Genomic DNA, 13,897 nt, shown 5'->3' with positions numbered 1-13,897 from the left:
TGAATAATTTAATTTGTGACAAGGTGATAAAAAACATTCAGGGTTTAAATCCCAGAAGCCCACCCTCAATATTGCCCTTGGTAGTGACTTTATCACACAGTTTAAGACAGGAAATAGACCATGTCATTGTAGATATTTTTTCTGAACAATTTATTAATATATATATATATATATATATATATATATATATATATATATATATATATATATATATTCTTGAAAAAAGTATGCTCACATAAATGCGCTGAATAAGACACATTGAGTTTGTCATGAGCACCCTGTTGAAAACATCAAGGTTTAAACCCTCTCACTACGCATGATGGGAAACAGGAGGACAAACAATTAGAGAAGCCTGAAATTCCTCTAATGATGAATTTTCCCTTGCATGAAGCAAAAATGTGAAAAGAGACTGCATAAGCAGTGGAAACTTGACTGGAGGACAAATTTCCATCTGCTCAGAATACAAATGGCTCTGAAAATATACCGACGGCTGCCAGCAAAACAGTATTAAACCGGTTTAAGGTTAAGAACCAGCCAGGCAATTCTGCTGTAGCGGGATCGAGTCTGAGTCTATGGTGATAAAGGGAGCCGAGGGCCCCCTGCTGATGAAAGTGAGTGAGGAAGGGTGAAGAGGAGAAAGAGAGAGGTAGAGCTGGAGGGAGGGTGCGAGAAAAGAGACGGAGAGATGAGAGAGTAAAGGGAAAGAAGTTGAAAGAAAGGTGGAGGGAGAGAGAGAATAAGAGAAAAGAAAGAAAAACAGAGACTGTATCTGAATGGATAAAACGGGAACAATCCCCCGTAATGTCTGTTATTTCACTTCAATGATTGCGATGGAGATCTCTCTTCTTAAAATAAATTGCAGACTGTTGTACAATTGCTCAAATCTATATTTATCTTCCCCAGCTCTGCTGCTCTGAAAGGGTAAATTAATAATTTCTCTGTTATTACATTATTTTTGAAACAAAATCCATTTACGATGCTGAGAAAATGATCTTGATTACTTAATTGTAAGTCATGTGGAATAATTTGCACAGTATTAAACGTCTAGCCATACAGCCGTGCAGCGCAACGCTCAGCTGAAGAAAAGGCACAGGGTGAAAGCAAGGAACACAGAAAACATTTAAACATCCGAAAAGATTTGCAGTCAGAAATAATGGACATTTTACCCCAGCTGACATTCACGTCACAACCTTTGAAAAGAGCAGTTTAACACAAATTAAGGATCAATTTGAGATTTTCCACTTGTCAAATCCTCTTTACCGAACCTTTTTTTAAATACAGAAAAGATAATTTAGTTAATTATTTTAGATGTATACATTACAGAGAGAATCATCATTCCACCTGAATATTGATTTTCTTATAAAGAATTGCATATTAAGATTTTGAGACTCCTAGACTAAACTTTTACTTTCTAGATTTCTGTCACATAAAAAGCTCACATGTAATACTCACATCTCTGCAAAGCCCTTGTTCACTGCTGAAGTAAGGGCTATTCTCCATAACTGTAGCTGGAGCGAAGGTAATCTTCTCTGGAAAGCTTCTTCCACACAGAAGTTCCTCTCACTGGGATCTAAAGAACCAAACTTTCTTTCCACTAGTAATTTGGGAACCTGATCAAGAGGGAGGGCTCCTCTTTTAGATGGGATGGAATAACTGATTTCTCTACACAAAGCAGATGTCCTGACATTCATAGGTGAAAGGAGATTATGCTGATGTGAACATTATTAGTGTCCCAGATTATTTCTATTTCTGTTCTGTCTCTTCTTTCAAGGTCATTTAAAGCCTAAAGTTACTGTTATTCTGCTATACCATTATCAGTAGGTAACACAGTCACATCTGGAAATGTCTATGAGGGTTTCAGGTTAACTAAAACAGAGTTAAGCTCAGGAGAATACACTCTGCTTTCCTTTTTTTTTTTGCTTTTAAGTAACTTTGGAATTTGGAACTACATTTAATAATTAATTGTATAACAGTGTACTTTTCTGATGATATGAATGTTGACCAACAAAATCATTGTGAAAAACATTCTGCATAATATGATAGCAGTTATTTTATTGAGCTGTCTCTCCGAGGTCTGCACTTGGAGTCTGTGGATAATGGATAACATCTGTGATGTTTATAACCTATAGCTTCTGTTATAACACTTCTCTTACAGCAAAGGCAGAATTTCCAGTTGATCTCAAGATGTAAGCCAAGATTTGAGGCGCTTGGGTACCATATAGCAGGGGTCTTTAACGTTTTTCAGGGCAAGGACCCCTTCGCGATCTCACAACTTTCTATTAAAATTAAAATAGTTATCTACATTGCATAATGAAAACCTTTGTATATACTGTGTGTTAATAAGAGAGGGCTGACAACCTGCAGCATCACTGCAAACCCCCGGTTGAAGACCCTTGCCTTATATCGTTTCGAGTTTGACCCAAGACGTTTGGAGAAATTTGACCCTGACTTGAAAAATAAGACCTGATGAGCACTTAATATTTCTTTTATTAGAAGATGAATGTGAAAGCTTGTGGTGGCCCATGCTGGAAATTACAATAAATAATGAAGGTCTCTTCACGGTGCTCAATCAATAAAATGGTGACAAATTAGTGTTTTAGGCTAATATTTGTACAGCCAGTGTCAGCCAGGTTTTTGCAACCAGCTTGACTAAATCTTTACAGTTTCACTGGCATTTTCATCTTGCATAACTCGTCTGTAAATCTGTTCCCATTGAGAGGCATTCCAACCCAGCAGCACTCGGGACAGCATAGGAAGGCTTTTTGAGCTATAAAAATAAAACAAACAACACTTCAGAGAACTGGAATGACAATGAAAAGGCCAAAATACACACACACACACACAGCCAGTACAGAAGATGAAATCAAGGAGATACAGTAGGGTGACATACACTTCCAGTTACTTCTGACTACAAAAAAAAAAAAAAAGGAACACAAAAAAGGCTGATTTACTTATTTCTTGTTTCCAATCAGACAAATAAAGCATGAACCTAACACTTCCTTTTCAACCAAGGTTTTCACCTTAATGCACAATAATAATATTTTTCAGATCTATCAAGCTCATCATCATTATTTCCACTGTTGGTTATGTAAACCACATGTTTGTGTTGTTAATTAATGGGAACACAGACAGACACAGCCACGCAGTTTCAGAGAAATCCTTCAGCTACTTGCCATCTGCAAACACATGTTTGCCAATGCCAGACATTATCATGCCTCTCATGAAAGAATGCTAACTTAAGTTCCTCTCTGAACTGTTAATTTCTCTCAAGATTATTGAAACGTGAATCTTAAACACATTGTTTTCTGATTGTAAACGGAGTTTCATTTGCTCACGATGAAGCTTTGCTCTCCTACTCAACTACATAGCACAAGAGCCTCCTCTTCTCCTCTTTTCTTTTCTATTGCCAAGGCTGCTTCTGTCAAAGATTCACAAAAGACACCCACACACACTGCCAACAGAGACCACTACGAGAGAATACTGTTTCTATAGGACTGGGATGGTGTCAGCTGGTCGTATAATTAAGGGCAAGTATAGGAAGATGAAGAGCTCATCTCTGGCCAACAAAAGTGAATCTATTAACCACAGAATACATTTTGCTGTGTTCCTCTACCGTGTGCAGGAGAGGAAAATAAACATAATTCATATTTCAGTTGGCTTCCGGTCCATACTCGAATTGATTTTAAAATTCTTACTTTAACATTCAAAGCTGTGCAAGGAACTGCTCCTTCATACATATGTGATTTGGTTACTCCATACATGCCTCCTCAGTTTCTCCATTCTGCAGACTCTTTCCTCTTTAAACAGCCTTCTTCAGATTAAAAACTATGTGGGAAAGAGCCTTCTTTGTAGCAGCCCCTAGGTTGTGGAATGTACTTCCTTTAACTGTTAGGAATGCCCCACATTTGGTAGTTTTAAGATAGAGTTCCAAACATATTTTTAAGATAAGTTTCAGATACATTTCTGTTGCATTTTTTTTTTATTCAAATGGATGTATTTTGTACTATATTTGCTGTAGTGCTTTGGGTCTAAGAAAAGCGCATTATAAATAAAATGCATTATTATTATTATGATTATTAATCTCTTATGCGACTATGAATCTCATGAGCAGTGATAGAAGTGTTTTTCATTTGTCCAGTTTACACACACAAGGCTGAATATTACAATTTTACATCAGATGAAAGAAATGACAAGGCAAGATTAACAAGCATCTTTCACTAAACTAATAAATAAATGCATCAGATGGAGAATTTTTAATTGAACTTATTGCAATTAAAGTCTAATAGGCATTGTTATTAAGAGAGCTCTATGAATCATGGTTCTCTATTAGATTCCTTGATGTTCAAGACAAAATGTAGGTCTGAGAGACAAATACAGGTACAGTCTGGCCCCAAGGTCTGTCTAATTGTATTAGATTTCATAGAGCAAGCAAAGCGAGTCAATAAATATTTGAGGGATAACACTGATTCAGTCTCAACGGAGAATCTTTAAACCGGCATGCTGGAAAACGAATAAATAGAGTCAAGGATTACAGCGTTGCAAATCTCAAAGTTAGCGCAATCGTCTCCCGCTCCTTACCTTGAGGGAAGAAAGCTGTGCGCTGTGGGATTTTAGCAATTTCTTGCATGGTGGGACAGGTGTATTTACTTTGGTAATTGTATTCCTTTTCCCAATTCATAATGTGATTAAATATTCATGGAACCAGAAAAAGCAGATCTCAGAAATTATCTAGGCAGCCATAATGCAAAAGCATTTTCTCCCACTTCCTTAGTGTTATTGTTATTGTATGAAAGTGCATTGCAGCAATATGAATAGCAACTCTTTTTCACCATCATGTAGGTTTGTAAAGGTGGTCTGTCACATAAAAATGAAAGAAAATAACAACGTTGAGACTTTATCTCCAAGGGCCCTCAGAGTGCAATCACAAACTATTAACTTTAAATGTTTTACTAAATCCAATTGACATGTTTTCCCCAAACATGTCTTAAAAAGTAGATGGCACTGCAAATCAATATGAGTGTTAATTATATTTGTACAAACACAAAATACAGTATAGAGGCTATGGGTCAATGTATCCACATAGCTAGATTAGCCCAGAAACTGAGTTAATCATTTTAATGCAGGCATTGGAGCATTCAAATCTTCTCTCTCTCTCTCTCTTTTTGTTAAAGCAGAGTATTAACTTTTACTGCAATACACTCTTAATTTAATGTCACCTGAGAATGAGTAGAGGGGTAATTTGGTCGTTTTAATTAGGGATGTAGTTCAAAATAGAATAATGACTTTATTGACTTTTATCTCACCTGCCTCTTGACTTACTACTTTATGCTCGGAGAACTTCACACTGCAGGACGGCATGCTCCCAGCTTCTACACAGATTACATCTTTATTTTAAGATTAATAGGTTTGGAAATAACTCAACATAATATTATATTTTTAAATGACTCTACAGTCATTATAACTCAAATAGACGAACGTAGAAATATAATCAGACCCAAACTGATCCAAAAATAATTGAATATTTCAAAATAGTTAAATAAATATTGTTAAAATTGAAGTTATTATAGTGTATATTTACATAAATAAATTTTGATAGGATAAATATATTCAATGTGAATATATCTATATTATTCACCCAAAAACTTAAAAAACCCTAAAAGTACATTTTATCATATGAAGGTTTAAAAAAATATATATTTTCAGCATATATACGTTAAATAAAAATAAAAAATAACATTTAAAAATATATACATTTTTCATAATAATTTTGCATGGGTTTTGAACGATTTATAACTCATAATCACAGCATTATTTTTTTGATGAAATGAAAGGCAGAATGATGAAAATACTAATCTGAAGTATTTGAAATAGCCGTCATATTCTACATGGTGTACCACACTGATGAGAGTCAAAATAATAAATATTTCTTTCTACATGAGCAGTGTCCAGAGGTCACAGCGAATGTCCAAGCCCTTGTAGTTATGGCTCCTCATGCCGAGCGCTGCGGGATCCAGGAAGAAATCCAAACTCTCACTGCCTTCACTATCAACACCCCACCCTGCCCTTAGGCCAGGCACCAGATTTTTCATGTCAGCTGGCACGCACCTTTGTCTCAGAAGTAGGTGTTTGACTTTCACAAGTCTCTCTCCAGCCTGGCAAATGGACTCTTTACCAAGGTTGCCATATCCTTGGGCTGTGTGGATGTCAGTTAAACATGCAGATTTCTTCTGCTTTACATGCTATGAATTCTCACTGGGCTTCTATCAATGCTGCTAAATGTCTGATACAAGGACTAAATTATTATTTTTTATTTATTTATTTATTTTACAGAAAATACCCTCCTAATTACTTCAATTTACACAATAACTCCTCGGTAAAGACTCATATTATTGAAAAGGCAATTACACATGCAAATCTATCTTTAACCGTGAGAAATGCTATTGATAGATTTTTAGCAATAGCCCATCCCCCCACCCCCCAAAAAAACAAAACAAACAAAAACAAAAAACACTTTGTATGGGTCAAAATGATCGATTTTTCTTTTATGTCCAAAATTAGGATATTAAATAAATATCATGTTCCATGAATATATTTGGTAAATTTCCTACCATAAATATATAAAAACTTAATTTTTGATTAATAATAGTAAGAACTTCATTCAACTTCACAGTTGTATCTTAGCCAAATATTGTCCTATCCTAACAAATCATACATCAATGTACAAATAATTTATTCAGCTTTCAGATGATGTATAAATCTCAATTTTGAAAAAAAAAATGGCACTTAAGACTGGTTTTGTGGTCCAGGGTCACATTTGCAAGTCTCAAACAGCCACAATTGTCAATGAGAGACAGATTTCCTAAAACATCCAAGGCATTTCTATCAGTATGACTAAAAAGGATGTTCGCTAGTCTGAGAAAGTTAATATTTAACTGGAAAAGAGGAGCATCTTTTCTGGACACAATTTCTGAAACTAAAATAGTTCTGAGAAAAGCAACAAGATTAGTTAAATAAATAAATAAATAAAAAGCTACATTCAGGTATGTCTGAATATATGAATGTAAATCCGATCACATAGGCCTAGTTTTAAAATTTTACATTTGTATAGCTAAATATGCATAAATAACGTTATCATAACCATATGATTTCAAACTCTTTCAAGGGCACCTATTATGCACAATCCACTTTTACATCTGATCTGATCTGCTCGTCAATGGTGCAATCAAGAACAGAACATCTGTGGTTTAAATCACAGCGGCTGGCATCTTATCTTACTTGCATTGTATTATGTAAGTCACAAACACACCACATGAAGCTGCTGAATTAACACCTGCACAAACTAAACAAACATGAGAGTTACTTAAAAGTCACAGTCACTTAAAACCCTAAAAGAAAACGTCATTTTTAAACGGCTTTAATTTGTTTATGATAAAATGTATGGCTTTCCATGGCTTTTATGGCTTTTCCTTTCAAACTCTGCGGCTGCGGTTTACAGTATGAAGCAACTGAAATCTGAACTGCGAGATGGGAATAAGACTGCCAGGGAAAGTAAGATTCAAAGCTGTTAAGTTTTTGAGAAACTGGCATGTGAACGTGAAAATATCAGAACAGATATTTAAGAAGCACTTGAATATAAAATAATTCCCAAAAAGATTTATGACTGGGCTGAACTGCAAGACATTTCAGATAATTCTATGTACTGATATCACAAAAATCGTGGCTGATGTTTGTGTTTTTTCTTAAATATTCATCATAATGGTTACTGGCTGATTATTAAACCACAACTTTTGCCCTGCATTTTGTAATACATTTTCTTATAGGTGAGACTGCGATGCTAAGATCCTCAGTGGATTTAGTAATTGAGTCTTTTAAAGTGAGTTATCCAGAGCCAAATTGAGGGCTGCACTTTGCAGTTTGAGATACTCCTGACAGGAGTATTGCTTAAATGAAATTTCTTATTTTTCTTAGTCATTTCTGTGCATGAAAACTCTTAGTAATCGCATAAAATTCTGATATTTTCTGTCACAAACAAAATAGAGCTCACCATTAAATGAAAATATGCTGCAATCAACTTTGTACCTGTGCAGATGGATAAAGTAAAAAACAGAAGGAACAGACAAATCATGTTTAACAAACATAATTTGCATTGCACTGGGTCTTTTCAAAAAGCAATATAATATCCTCACCTGCACTGCATCCAACCGAATAACTTTTGTATTAAAGCAAGCCTAATAATTCTTCTCTGCCTTGGCAGTAAAACTAGGTTTGAGTGCATGCTTTGATTCATCATCATTCATCTATATAATAAATGATGGACATATTTATAGATCTGACTAATTTACAGTTATTATGTGGATGTCAGTCAAAGTCAAGAGTGGATATCAGTTAGCCTGAATGAAATGAATTAAATTAGTTTTCTTGTTATCAATGCAACCAGAAAAGCCTGCAAGGGCATAAAAGTCTTTTTTGTTTGGAAGAGTAAAGTTTAATCTCATTTAAAACAGACAGTCCCTGTGAGAATCACTGACAAAGGGAATGTGCATGTTTATAATATTTTGGGTAAATGTAACATTTTCAAAATGTAACGATTGCTTTATACCACTTCAACAGACATGCGATAAGATTCCAGGTACAAGCCATTTTTCTGTCCAAGTTTAACGTGCAACTGCTGTGTGACCTGATGCAATCACAGGTAATGTATTTAATGTGAAGTAGTAATTATGGACCCATAATATTTCTTAGTGGGCGGGGCTATAGCGCGATGCCACAGAAATACAAACCTGGTCACAGTATAGTTGGCCACTAGTCAGATATATTGGTAAAAAAATACATTTTCTTGTTCCTACAAATGAAGATTCTGCAAGGAAAACCTTTTGTATATAAATTGCAGCAGTGCATAATGCATCATATCATGAACAAGGTGAACACTTATCAGCGCTCGAATGAAACTCACCAAGGATGCTGACAGTTTCCAACACGGTTTACCATGCACCATTATCTCCCTGCATGTGGGAAGAGACGCATCATACAGAATAGTGAAATGAACTTTCCCTCCATCTTGTACTTGACTGCAGCATCTCGCAGGAGATGGATCATGTGAGCTCCACGGTCTGTCACTTTCAATGATAGACACCAAATAGCATAAACTTCTGGAGTCACTGTTGTATATATCACCAGAAATCACATCCTCCATTGAAAATGAATGACTTTGGTCGCTGCACATCTGTATGAACCCCCACAAAACAAAAACTCAGATTAAAGATAACTTTTATTGCTTGTCATGTCACATCTGTTTATGATACGAGCATGTAACAACTCTCCACTAATAACAGAACTTGACAACTCTGTATTAATATAAAATAAAAAGGAAAAAATGCAAATGAATTAGAGTGTTGCAAATGGAAAGACTTTGATTTGTCATATTTCATTCCAGCTAATCACTGAAGTGCTGCTAAGTCCTTGAGAACTCATTTGTTTGATGGCTTTGCTATTTGATTGCCCTTATGTAACTTCCTAACCTAATTTAAATAACACATTACATTAGTCTTGGACACAGGCACCCTGAGTAGAGGTGCATAATTAGCCTTGTATCAGTCCATTCTGAGTTCTATTTCAGCTATTCACTCTCAGTATTTCGTGAGAGAGGGAGAACCATTATGTTTACATGCTGTAATAGACCGCCATGGTTGTTACTCTTGATTTGAAAAGATATCTAAAACATATGGATAAATTACTGCTACAAACCGTTAACGCAGATAAATGCCTTTTCTTTCAAAATAATGGAACTATTGTACTCTATAATCACAATATAATGGGACAAATCCACATTCTGTCAAATATAGACCCATTTTTTTTCTCCTTTAAGATATGATAGTAAAAAACATTTACAACAAGATATAACTCATTAAAATTAGTTTTTTGTATTAAGTATTATGGACTAACAAAGAACTAAACTTCACATTAATCTACTGTAGGTTAATGCTAATTTCTGCACATCATTTTTTTAAAATACAGTATCATGTTAAATTGCTAGAAAAAATATTGTTTCCCAAACTGGGGTTTGTGAGGGAACTGCAGGGTGTTAGTGAAATAGTGACTAATTAAATAATTTAAATAAACAATTTTTAAATCAACTTTATTTTAAATGTTAATTCTTTTCATTAATCAATATTAGAGAACTGTTAACAAGCATGCACTGTTGCAATTGTTGAAATAATAAATTAAAGGTTTTTTCAAATTGGGTTCTTCTGGCAAAACAGTTCCCTGCCTTAAATAATATTTAATATTTGTATTTTAATATTTAAAATTGGACAAACTAAAGGGATACTTCACCCAAAAATAAAAAATTTGATGTTTATCTGCTTACCCCCAGTCTATCAGTCTTGTAAATGGATGGGAATCATGGCTAAAACATACAATGAAAAAAAAAAAGAAGAAGAAAAAAAAAAAACTACAGCTTGTGATGATAAATTGATGTGTAAAGAAACAAAACAATCAGAATCTACATAGTCATAGTCATGAAAATAAAGAAAACTCTTTGAATGAGAAGGTGTGTCCAAACTTTTGGTCTGTACTGTATATATAGCAATTCTGCTTAGGGCACCCAATTTGCCAGCAGCGCCCCTGAATGTCTATGATGCTGTGCCTATTCAACAATGAATATGAGCAACAGATGTGAATGGTCAGGAGAGAAGATGATTTACCGTCTCTGGCCTTAAACTGGAGTAGAAACAGATGGAAGACTCCCTGACTCTCCACGGGCACTGAACACCTCTAAGCCGCAGATGCTTTAACACAACCTATAGCACTGAAATAAATGCCTCTCATTCGAGCACATTCTTCTTGAGTTCATTCCCCAGTTTCCATTTCCTCCATAGTTTTGTCTCATAGTTTTTGTTTTTGTGCTAGGATTTGCTTATGATTGTTTACATTTTCCATTATGTCTAGGTGATAGCAATGTTTTAACTGCCTGTGACCAGCGTATGCAACTGAACTGCTTACAGAATTGTAAACATGAAGTCTGTTCCCAAACTGATAAAACCAGTCCACAGCTTCTATTTACACCAGGCTTAAGTACTGACATATGTTTTGGAAATGAACATCTGCTGAAGCAAATGTTAATCCTATACACAGCCTATTTGACACCCAGGAATCTCTGATATGAAGCATGTTCCCCAGTTTACCCTGTGATCCAGCAAACTGGTTTTCAATAATATGCTGAACTTCTAAGCTCCACCACACTAAATCTATTTATCTGGTCTAAAGCGTTAAGTAAGGCTTTTTTAGGGGCCATATCTCTCAGATGACAAGAGGTACATCTTTAATCATTGCACTTAGTGTCAGCAGATGCATCCCTACTTATCTATCAAATCCTGTAGATTTGGGTATCTCAACACTGATGTAACACTCTGCCCTGATGAAAGGACCTCAAGGTGATGGTATTTACATGAATGGCAGAGCCAAGCAGAGAAGGAGGGCGGCTGTAGTGGCACCATGTAGTCCATGGGTTGTCTGAAGCAATCTTCAATGGAAGAGCTCATTCAAAGCCATTTGTTCTGGCACCACTTGGGATGGATGTCACAATTATTTAGCTCAATACAAAAATATACTTAGCATGCAAAACAACTGATTTTACTCCCCCTCAGGCTAATCAAGATGTACAGTTTCTTCATTTGGAACAGATTTGGGGAGATTTAACATCACTTGCTCACTAAAGGATCCTAATGAATGGGTGCCTTCAGAATGAGAGTCCATCAGTTAACATCTTGAGAAAAAGCTTTGTATTTGTAATAAACAAATCCATCATTAAGACATTTTAAACTTAAAATACTAGCATAATACTGAATTGCTTTCTCCAGTGAAAAGTTGCAATATGCATAGATCAAGCTCCATTTACGAGCAAAAACAGTCCAACAGAGATCTAAAGAAACATGCCACTTCACATCAACTGCTGGACTGGAGTCATATGGTTTACTTGTGTATTATTGTAATGTTTTTATCAGCTGTTTGAAGTCTCATTCTGATGGCACCCATTCACTGCTGATGATCCATTGGTGAACAAGTGAATTCTACATTTCTCTAAATATGTTTCTGCAAATTGAAATTTTTGGGTGAACTACTCCTTAAAATGCTGCCTGAGATGTATACATTCATACCTGTGAGTTATAGATATAGAGCAGAAGTTTTGGTAACAGCAAAGTGACTGTATTGTTAATCTGAAATTTTGAGAAATTAAGGTCATGGTAAAACTCTGTTTGCGAACAACACAAAATTATATAACTAGTTCTTGTCAAAGTGTTTCCCATACCACTACATGGCTAAACACAGTGCAAGAGATCGCAAAGGGTCAACATGCAACAATAGTTGAATGTTAATAATGAGATTGTCGCTATGGCCACAAAATGCTTTAAATTGTTTGGAAGAAAGGTGTTTTTATGAAAAATATTTGTGGACTAAACGTAAAAGAACCACAGTGTTCTACTGTATGTCAACTGACCTGTAATTACCAAAGTTAATTTGACCATTTTATATAGCTGCCACTGATTAATTGTGCAATTTTTTTTTTAGTTCAATGGCACAGAAATTGTCCCTGACATTCGATTTATAAAGTGCAAGAAAGAAAAAGACTGAAACAGCAACATCTTCTAATAAAAGGTTCTTATTTTAAATGTTCTGTACAGGGTTGTTTATACTTTGTTCACAGTAACATTACAGTATTTTCTTGGTTTGTGTAGGTGTGTGACAATTGCTTCTGCATTGACCCTCTCTTTAGAAAACTATGTTAGAGAAAGAAATGACTCACGGTTCACTATAAGGACATTTTCATCAAACATATACTGTATGCTTTGTTGTACAATATATATTATGATTATAGTCTGCGGGGTTCTGAAATAAAAGTAAACATGAGAGTGGCTAATTTCGTCATTATCGAAGGTAGTTATAGTGCATATAATCGAAAATAATTTATCCGCAAACACTTTTACAGCATGCACAATTATTGTGGAGAGCTGATCGGCAGTTCTAGCACTCATTAAGACTTTTTCATCACTTCATGGCTATGTTGAATATCACATCCTGTGGTCTCCTTTTCATTTTTGCATTTTCTTCATTAATTGTAATAAAGCATACAATGACATACATACTGTAACACACCAATATATTTCTGTGCTCATCAATTAAACTTCACTTCAAATTCACTATAGACTAAAGGTTAATAAAAGCTTTTAATTTCAAACATGGGTTAAACGGTCTTTTAGAACATTAGAAAAAGAAAGTGCAGGCAGCACTTTATTAGGAAATTGCAATATTATCACTTTAAAGATATGCTTATGCGCTTCTGTGCACCTTGCCAAGATTTAAATGCACCTTATGCTATTCAATATGTATGGAATGAGCTTGTACATCCGTATTTTAACTACGGCATATTATCAGATATAATTCCAGAAAATAAAAAAGAGAGATCACATTGAAAAAGCTTATTTCATTCGAGCCAAGGATCTAAAGACCATTATCTGAAGATCATCAACTCCTTTCTCACAGCCATACTCTAGTATTAAAAATAAATACACTCACTGAGAATCTGTGAATTTTCAGGCCAAGCGCTGAAGTAGCAATCAGAGTAATAATGATGAAGTCAGTGGAAATATTGGAGTCCCTGTTTGCTGTCTAGCACTTCCTATTGATTTGGATCCCCATAAACCAGTATGGGATAATGTGTGAACGTTGCACAGTGGAATTCATCTGTAAGAAGCTCAAAAAACAAATGGAAATTTCCATACAGTATTCTCGATGCTAGTTCCCTTATTACTATGCTGCGTAAATTCATTCAACACGATTAGCCTGACTGCATTCATTTTCAAGGCTTTGTGCTATGGGACAATCATATTAATTTGCAGTC

At 35.2% G+C, this 13,897-nt stretch overlaps 1 protein-coding gene across 1 annotated transcript in view; it reads right to left on the bottom strand.

The window, feature by feature from the left end:
- LOC128027473 (tenomodulin) overlaps positions 1 to 1,583 on the bottom strand; it is a 35,538-nt gene extending 33,955 nt beyond the window's left edge. The window contains exon 1 of the mRNA XM_052615132.1: positions 1,453 to 1,583. Coding sequence (XP_052471092.1) covers positions 1,453 to 1,500 — 48 coding nt within the window. The 5' untranslated portion in view covers positions 1,501 to 1,583. The remainder of the gene's footprint in view (positions 1 to 1,452) is intronic.
- Between the last annotated feature and the right edge of the window lie 12,314 nt (positions 1,584 to 13,897).

This window comes from Carassius gibelio, chromosome A14 (assembly GCF_023724105.1).
Source record: "Carassius gibelio isolate Cgi1373 ecotype wild population from Czech Republic chromosome A14, carGib1.2-hapl.c, whole genome shotgun sequence".
NCBI classification, from domain to species: domain Eukaryota; kingdom Metazoa; phylum Chordata; class Actinopteri; order Cypriniformes; family Cyprinidae; genus Carassius; species Carassius gibelio.
This window is presented reverse-complemented; position numbering and strand designations above follow the sequence as displayed.